Genomic DNA, 9,740 nt, shown 5'->3' with positions numbered 1-9,740 from the left:
TATATTATATTAAATAAATACATTTTAAATATATTTTAAAATATTTAAATTATTATTATTAGTTTTAATAATAATTGTACTTGTAAAAAAAATAATTTTACTATTTATTTTAAATAATATTAAAAATTTTACAATTTAAAAAAAAAATGAGAGAGAGAACACCCTCTCTCTTCTCTCTTGTGAGTGGACATTATAATATCCACTCACAATGAAAAGAAGGTGTAAAATAAACATTATAATACCCATTTAACATCCCATTGAGAATGCTTTTAGACTAGTGTTTGACAGACGTATAAGTATTCGTACTCATTGAGTAGCTTTGTACTCTTTGGAGTTCTCTTTTATATATATATTAATTTTAAGCCTTCTAAGATCATTTATCATTATTGGCCAAACGCATTTACCCAAAGGTAATTGACATATTTGAAATCAGGGATTACGGATCAAATGATCTGAACTCTAAATTGACACTCTCACACTCTTGTAGTTTCTTTGAGGTTGTCCATGTTATCTTTTCCTTGAATTTTATGTTATATAGATCACCAAATACTTTTTACCAAAGTGCTTAATCGTGCCAAATTGACATTATTGTATTCTAGATTTTCCTAAGTTTGTTGATATTAAGTGTTGATTTTTTTTTTTAATTTGAGTCATATATAAGGTCATCAAATATTTTTTAGCTAAGATAGTTATTGGTTATCAGTCAACTACTCAATCGATTTGAAGCGATTCCAATTAAGTAGCCTTGATCAAAAGTGTTTGATAAATTTAGAAACCTTAGGTTCTATAGGATCACCTAAAGCTTTTGGTCAAAAGTATTTGACAATCCTAAAGTTACTGGCAGCGGTTGCCTTGCACAATCTATGAGTTCGCCCACCTTCAAGGAGGTCATTGGCAGCCGTGAACAATATCTCGCGACGTCACAAGAGGGATTTAGGCAAGATAGAAAGGAAGAAAAAGAAATTCATTTTGTTTGATTTTAGATAGATTAAAATATTAAAAATTAATCCACACCTTTCATTTATGATTATTTTATGTCTAAACAGATTAAGAATATGCAATTTAAAATTTTCTTTCTTAACCACCTCTAACAAGGCATAAAGAATTGTTTCTAAGGCGAGCATATTGTCATCTTTAACACTTCATGAAAAAGGTCAAATCCTCTATTTCTCAATCAAAGAAAAAGCGTTGTCTAGGCTCTTTTATTGGAGTGGGGTCCATGTTGTCTCCAATAATTCTCAGCGGAGTAGCAAAGATCTATTTTTGTTGCTCATTCGTATCAGGACGCTTTCATTCACACAGCTACAATCTCTTCTCTCTTGTGAATTGGGAATCTGTTCTAAAATATATCCAATGGAGGGTGCAGCAGCACTAGCAGTCGGAGGATGGCTAGCCAAGCCTGTCATTAGAATGCTTGTCGACAGGGTGTCCACATCGTCGCTGAGAGGAAAGCTGCACGGCCTTCAGGACGATGACTTGCAGAAGCTACAAAGATCTCTGCTTAACATCCACACGATCGTCGACAAAGCAGGGATGAGATGGAGCAGGGACGCAAGGTTAGTCGAGATGATGAAGCAACTCCAAGATGCCGCTTACGACGCCGAAGACTTCCTCGATTACCTGACGTTCCATGGCATGAAGCAAAAGATTAAAGAAGAGGCAAGTCACATGGCGGGTAACCGCATTTCTAGAGCTATTAGGAACGCCAAAACTAAATTGTTCAGTGATTCTGTCAAAAGACTGAACAAGATCCAGAAAAAGTTGGATTGTATTTATGCTGACATGAAGGAAATGTGCCAATTATTACAAGCGGATGCATCTGATGGGCAGTATCAATCTGATTTGGCGTCGGCCACACGAGAAACAAGCTCTTTCTTGATCAGCAAAGTGCTGGGCAGAGAGGAAGAGCAAAAGAGAATAATAGAGCTATTACTAAGATCAACAGACGAGTCAGCATCAGCAAGTGACAAGGGCAGTAGCTTCTCGGTCATACCTCTTGTCGGAATAGGAGGTGTTGGGAAGACTACTCTGGCTCAGCTTGTTTACAAGGATGAAGAGATTCAGAACCATTTCGCCCTCAAGATTTGGATTTGTGTGTCCGAGAATTTTAATGTGCAAAGACTCACCAAGGAGATCATCGAGTCTGTAACCAAGACTGAACATTCTTTGCAAATGAAGTTAGATGTTCTCCAAAACATTCTGAAAGAGAAAATTGCGTCTAAGATGATTCTGTTAGTCCTCGACGATGTATGGAATGAAGACGAGGAGGAGTGGAGAAAGTTGTGTGCACCATTCGAGGATGCTGCTGCAGGAAGCAAGGTCATAGTGACAACTCGGAGCAAGAGCATTGCTGACAAAATTGGTACAGTGGAGGCGATTGTTCTTGGCGATTTAGATAAAATATCATTTTGGGAGCTGTTCAAGAAATGTGCATTTGGTCCTTCCAAACCTGAGGAGTACCCAGAACTTGAGGACATCGGGAGAATTATAGCTTCAAAGTTGAAGGGCTTGCCACTAGCAGCAAAAACAGTGGGAAACTTGTTAGGATCCAACATGAACCCACACTACTGGAGAAGTATCATGAAGAGCGAGGTATGGGAATTGCAACAGAATGAAAATGATATTATTCCAGTCCTACAACTGAGCTATCAATATCTTAGTGCACCTCTCAAGCGGTGTTTTGCCTTCTGTTCCCTCTTTCGAAAGGATTACGAGTTTTCTGAAATTGAACTAACAAGAATGTGGATGGCCGAAGGGTTCGTTGTAGCTCAAGGAAATCAGAGGATGGAAGATGTAGCAAGTAAGTACTTTCATGAGTTGGTCAACATGTCTTTGTTTCAACAAGAAGCAACATTTGGGAGGCAATATTACGTGATGCATGACCTCATACATGATCTAACACAGTCGGTTTCTGTGGACGAAACAAGTAGGATGAATGATGGCAAGTCCAATAAGATATCAGCCACCCTCCGTCATCTAGCAATTGAAACAAAGTTCGTAGAGACAAAAGAATTGAGGTCCAGATTCAAGAAATTACATTCTCTATTCTTTAGATGCCTACTTTTAAAGTCACCATCCATTGACTTTATCAAAAAATTAAGAAGCGTTCGTGTATTGGTTTTGTCTCGTTGTGGCTTGCGGATGCTGCCTACTAGTGTTGGTGAATTGGTGCATCTCCGGTACCTGGACATTTCTTACAATGGAATAAAAAAATTGCCTGAATCCCTGTGTGAACTCTACAATTTGCAAACACTGATAGCAAAAGACAAATCACTAATCTCTCTTCCAGAAGATATTAGTGAACTCGACAATTTGGAAACACTGATAGACAATTCACTAATCTCTCTTCTAGGAGATATAAGTAGTAGACACTACAGTTGGCAAACACCGATAGCAAAAGGCAAGTCACTAATCTCTCTTCCAGAAGATATAAGTCAGCTAATTAATTTGAGGCATATTGATGTTGAAAATGAAGTAGCTGTAAAGATAAAAATGATAGGAAGGCTAACCTCTCTTCAAGAATTGTCTGAATTTCAAGTGCGAAAGGAAGTTGGATTCAAGATCACAGAGCTAAGTGGTTTGAAGCAGCTTCATGGAAAACTCAAAATTACTAATCTGGAGAATGTTGAAACTAAAGAAGAGGCTGAAAATGCTCAAATGAAGAACAAAGAGTACCTTGATGCTCTAGAGTTGGAATGGGAATCTGATCCCAAGTTGAAGAACAAGTTAGCTGCCACGGAGGTACTTGAAGGGCTCCAACCGCATGAGTCGCTAAAACGATTAAAGATCAGTAGGTATTATGGTGTCAGATCACCTAGCTGGTTGAAAAAGGAGTTATCCAACTTGGAAAGACTTGAGTTGAGTCACTGTGAGAGTTGGAAAGATATTTCCTGCACTGCATTGCTGCCGCACCTTAAGGTCTTCTACATAGAGAGCATGTGCTTCTCGAAATCATGTTTTGAGGTATGTGGTTCTAGAGAGAGCAAATTATTTCCTATGCTAGAAGAGCTACAGTTGACGAACATCAATGTATCGGAAGAATTTCTCAATCTTGGACGATCTCCTTGTCTGAGGGTCGTTCGAATGACAAAAATAGAGTCATTGAAACACATTGATTTTGCAGCATCTTGTGCTATGGAAAATTCCTTGTTTCCTATGCTAGAAGAGTTGGAGTTGAAGCACATGCCTGCGTTGGAAGAGTTATCCACTCTAGGATATTTTCCACTGCTCAGGGTTCTTCGCATGATAGAAATGAGGTCATTGAAATACATTGATTTTGCACCATCCGGTGCCATAGAAAATTCCTTGTTTCCTATGCTAGAAGAGTTGGAGTTGAGATACATACCTGCGTTGGAAGAGTTCTCCGGTCTAGGACATTTTCCACTTCTCAGGATTCTTCGCATGATAGAAATGAGGTCATTAAAACACATTGATTTTGCAGCATCCGGTGCCATTGAAAATTCCTTGTTTCCTATGCTAGAAGAGTTGCATTTGAAGGGCATGCACACGTTGGAAGAGTTCTCCAATCTAGGACATTTTTCGCGTCTCAGGGTTCTTCGCATGATAGAAATGAGGTTATTGAAACACATTGATTTTACATCATCCGGTGCCATAAAAAATTCTTTGTTTCCTATGCTAGAAGAGTTGGATTTGAGGAACCTGCATGCATTGGAAGAGTTCTCCGGTCTAGGACATTTTCCACGTCTCAAGGTTCTTCGCGTGATACAAATGCAGTTGTTGAAACGCATTGGTTTTGCATCAGTTCATGCCACAGAAAATGAACTGTTCCCTGTGCTAGAAGTGCTAGAACTGATGGAGTTGCCAGTTTTAGATGAGCTCCCTGATCTTGGCTCACTTCCATGTCTCAAGTCTCTCTGCATGACAAGGATGCCTATGGTAAAACATATTGATTTTGCTTTCCGCGGTGCTACAGAAAAAGTACTACTTCCAAGGGTGGAGACGCTAGTATTGCATGACCTGGAGGCACTGGAGGAGCTTCCTAGTAATCTTGGACGACTTCCATGTCTTAAGGTTCTTAAAATTGTAAATATACCAGCAGTGAAACAGATAGGCCATGGGTTCTTTAGCACTGAAGCTATATCCAAGTGTTTTCTTAGCTTGGAAAATCTCTTCATCAACCACATGCCGGCATGTGAAGGGTGGTGTTGGATTGACGGCAGCGAGCTATTTCCGAGCTTACGAAGACTTGCTATCTATAGATGCCCTAAGCTCGAGAGGTTACCTCCTCTCCCTCCTTCGCTTACAAATTTAGTACTCTATGCAGTTGGGTTAACAGAGCTGCCAAGCCTACGGGAACTAGAAACAAATGGAACCGGAGGCAATCAAACGACATCATCTCTCTCAAAGTTACAAATCAGTAAATGCAACAATTTGACAAGCTTAGAAGAAGGGTTGCTGTTGCAGAATCTATCAAATATCGAAGTCATTTATGTAGTAGGATGTAATGAACTCATGCGGATGCCTCTCAAGAGATTTGAAAACTTCATTTCGCTCAAGGAATTACAGATAAGAGCTTGTCCCAAGCTTAGCCTGACACAAGAAGAGGAAGCTGCCCTCCTTCCACCCTCCATCAAACGTTTAATATTGCTCGACTGAACGTCTTTTATATCTGTCGGACCAGCACCAGGGGCCGTTAGGGTACTGTGGCGATCTCGGCAAATTGTGGCGTGGCAACCGCTACCTCTTGATCTGATGACTTTGTAGGTCTTCCTCCAACCGATCCTAACCATCCATCTACAATATCACACAAATTTTCTAGGTTCAGATCATAGATTAGATGAGATTCTCTGTTCTGAAAATGATGTGTACCCATGTCCCCTCGTCGATCGGACTGACTAAATCATATCTCAAGGATGCAGTGCACATCACGAGAATATCATAATCATCCGATCGACGAGGAGACATGGGTACACCATTTTCGGGATAGAGGATCTCATCCACACAAATTCTTGGTCTGACCGTTCTTATTTCCTTCTTGGGACCTTCTTCCTCACTTAAAACCTGGTTATTGTCATTTGTGACTTGTGGCTGAGAACCTCTCCTACCAGAAGCCCCTACCTCCGCCGTCGATGCCGAAACCCTTATGTAGGCGAGCTAGTGCTTCCTAGGAACAATTGGTGAGATATTCACTCTCTTTGCTCGTTTCATCGATTAGTTCTCATCTCCCCGTTGCTGTTATCGTCCATTTTTAAGATCGATTCGATCCATTTGTTTGCAGATTCCATGTTATTTTGTCATGGCACATTTGAGGTTTTCTCCCATTGCGATTGATCATCTTTGAATTTGCGTAGGAGATTACAGGTATCTGTCGGAGCTATGGAGGAAGAAATAATCGGATGTGATGCGGTTCTTTGGGCAAAGGCGATAATGCTCGCCCCCAGCGCCCCCGCCGTATCTTGTCCAAGGCCATCACGAGGGAGGTTAATCACGGTAACCAGAGAAGCTAGTGCGTAGTGGGAAGAGAGACACGGGACCAAGGATTTACGCCTTGACTACGCCGCGATTCGAACCCACTATCTCATTAGGCAATCTTCTACGCATTAACCACTCCGGATAACCCCGTGGGGCGTGGATGTGATGCGGTTCTTGTAACGGGATCAGTTGGTGGGAGTATCGCCAGCTACCGTTTATTGTTCGTGTCACCCGACCAATCCGCCCCACAAGGTTCGGCGACTCGGTTACAAAGCCAAGCAGGTACAGTCGAAAAAAGAAGCTTGTTTTGGGTTTACTGCATATCAAAATGTCACTAACTTTTGTTTGTTCTTCTCAAGAGATTCGTATGGCCTTCTAGTTGGCAATACTTAAAATTTGTATTTTGGTCAGGTTACTTGTATAGGAGATAAAAGGGAAAAGAGGGATAGTGACAAAAAAAGACAGAATTAATGATGGAACTCCCTGTGTAATTTTGTAATCATATCCCTCCTTTTCCTCATCTTTTCCATTCAAGTAATCGGGCACTAAATATAACTGTGATTGGTGATTAGCAATAGAGAACCATATTAGAGTCAAAGTTAAGATGAATCCTCTTGTGGTTCCCTATAAGTAAATCTTAGTTTGAGTGTTTTTTGGCCTATTCATTTTCAAGTGTATCATAAAATTTAAGTGATTTTACAGGGAGCTCATTGACTTAGAAGGATAAGGTGAGTTTTGTCTGTTGAGCATGGCCTGAGTCTAATCATCTTTGTGAAGTGTATCCCCATGCTAATTTAGATGATAAAATACCTCTTAAGGCTTCATGTTCTGTTTTGGCAACAATTATAGAGAAATATATTATAGCTATAATCTATTTGTGTGAAAACATTGTTGCTCAAGTGCAATCCATGCATGCTGCCATGTGATTACATCATAATGTCTTGTTATATGCAGGGATATGTCATTTATTGTGTCTGAGTTAGATGTGGTGGGAGAAAGAGGCCACAGCCAAGGGTAACGTCCATGACAAGTCCAAGTCAGCGTATTCCCCAACTTAAATTCCTAAAAAGAGGAGCTGGAAGGAATTTGGTTGGGCTGAGGTTATTCGACTCAGCCCTTTTGTTGTATCTTCAAATTGCTCGTGTGTTTATCCTTTTATGCATCTCGATGTCATGTTTTGCATTTAACAGGATTCAACTTACAAGTATTATAAAGTTATCCTTGTCAATGCTGCTCATAGTGCAATTGGGAATGACCCTGGGATCAACCTAGGGTGTGCACAAACATAGGGGGAGCTCCATGATCTCACTTCTGCTGGCAATAAGTATTGTGGCCTTTGTGGCAAAGGTCATCGTCATCACAAGGCGAGACCATCTCGGAAGAGGAATCAGACATTGTCTCTCCACGGATATCTTTTACTTCCTTGTTTGGCTGTTATTAGTGAACTTGATGACGAACTGAAGCTATTTCTACTATTTCAATATTTGCCCAGTTTTCTTGAAAAAACTTCAAACTTGTAAACATGTTTTCAGAGTCATGTGATTCATTCATACAATGTTTTGTTTAATGAAACCATTTCTTTTGGTAGCTGACCGATTTTCTGATTCAAGTATCTCTGCTTTTCAAAATCTAGATTTTTTTCTTTTCAAAACATGATTTATGCTTTCTTATTCTGCATTGCATCTGATTTCTGGCAAGAGTTTGTTGGCGATGGACGCAAAGAACAGCTTGTTTTTAGATTTTGTAATTCTGGCAAATTTTATCTAGGATCATGAAGTTTTTTTATGGGCTTGGGGATACAGATAATGGTTCAGGTGATCTCTAGGTAAATCTCATACGTCTTCCTTGGGAATTAGTTATTTCCTTCTTTGAGGTATTTTTTTTAGTGTATTCATCTATACAAATGGTTGAGGCTTCTTTATTTACGGTGCTCCTGTTATGTTTCACTGAACCACTCTATGTTTCACCGAGTCTCTTTAATTAATTTTTACTATCCGATTAATTTTAAAAGTGAACAATTTGGTTCTACAAATTGTCCACTAAAACAAATTCAGAAGTGTATACGGTTCCTCACTCATAACCAACATTATAAATTTATCATCCTATAGTAATCCACTGAGCCTCTAATTATTGTACCACTATTCGAGGGCTCATTGAGTCACTCATTTTTAGTAATATATGTTGATCCCGTTCGAAATTTGAGTTAGACAGAAGATGAATGTGTTATCGCTAGTGTTGACGGAAGATGATGGAGACTTTCCATGAGGACCATGTTGTATGGGACAGTTCCACAGGCTGATGACAGGGGGTGATGACGAGGGTCAATAAGCGAAAGTTTCCTGCGCACACTCAGACAAGCACCCTCCACATTAGGGACCCGGAGCAGGCCCTCCGATGCTCAAGTCAGGTACTTTTCTCCAGAAGAACAATAAAATTGCAGAAAGGAGAGAGATGCGAAAAGGTGATTGAGCGTACCTACGTAAAAGGGAGGACACCCCTTTTTATATGACAACGCGTACTTCTGGTTTCTGGTGAATGTCAGGGAATATCAGATGTCAGACCTTGTCGGGGGATAAGTGACGCGTGACATCTTATCATAGGTTACAGGAAGGTTCTTCTGGTAATGAGTCACGGATCATTGGAATATACCCTGACACCCAGTGGTTATTCTCTGACAGACAGTTGCGATTCTCTGGCTTAATTGTCGTGTAGTGACCTACCGACTTGAAGGGAGAAGCTTTGGCTGACCGGTCGTCTGGGGGTTTGGCCCTGACTTGACTGTATACCCTGCGAGGAGATCTGTCTTGGAAATCCTTACCGATCTGCCCAGACCCGCATATCCTGACCTGTAAGCTTTGGTCTATAAATCCTGACCTGTAAGCTTAGGTCTGTAAACCCTGTTTTGTAAATCCTGACCTGTCTGGTAAATCCTGTTCTGTAAATCCTGATCTGTAAGTTGTGGTCCGGAAGCCCTGTTCTATAAATCCTGACTTGTAAGCTTTGGTCCAGAAGCCCTGTTCTGTAAATCCTAACCTATAAGCTTTGGTCCGAAAGCCCTGTTCTATAAATCCTGACCTGTCTGGTAAATCCTATTTTGTAAATCCAGACCTATAAGCTTTGGTCTGGAAGCCTTGATCTATAAATCCTGACCTGTCTGGTAAATCCTGTTCTATAAATCCTGACCTGTAAGCTTTGGTCCGGAAGCCCTGTTCTATAAATCTTGACATGTAAGCTTTGGTTCGCGCTCCCTTAACTTTTGACTGCTTTGTCCGGAAACCCTGTTCTATAAATCCTGACCTGTCTAGTTG

At 40.4% G+C, this 9,740-nt stretch overlaps 1 protein-coding gene across 1 annotated transcript; it reads left to right on the top strand.

Annotated features, from left to right (window-relative positions):
• Positions 1-1,250: 1,250 nt before the first annotated feature.
• LOC122033368 (disease resistance protein RGA2-like) lies at positions 1,251-8,019 on the top strand. The gene is made up of 3 exons (XM_042592371.1): positions 1,251-6,137; positions 6,312-6,714; positions 7,387-8,019. Exon 1 carries the CDS (start codon positions 1,354-1,356, stop codon positions 5,614-5,616), a length of 4,263 nt encoding a protein of 1,420 aa, XP_042448305.1. The 5' UTR covers positions 1,251-1,353; the 3' UTR covers positions 5,617-6,137; positions 6,312-6,714; positions 7,387-8,019.
• Positions 8,020-9,740: the final 1,721 nt, after the last annotated feature.

Source organism: Zingiber officinale, chromosome 11B, assembly GCF_018446385.1.
Source record: "Zingiber officinale cultivar Zhangliang chromosome 11B, Zo_v1.1, whole genome shotgun sequence".
Taxonomy (NCBI): domain Eukaryota; kingdom Viridiplantae; phylum Streptophyta; class Magnoliopsida; order Zingiberales; family Zingiberaceae; genus Zingiber; species Zingiber officinale.
Note: the sequence above shows the minus strand (reverse complement) of the source record. Positions and strands in the feature narration are given on the sequence as shown.

Coding starts and splice junctions, on each gene's coding strand:
- LOC122033368 (XM_042592371.1), top strand. CDS start 1,354: ATGGAGGGTGCAGCAGCACTAGCAGTCGGAGGATGGCTAGCCAAGCCT.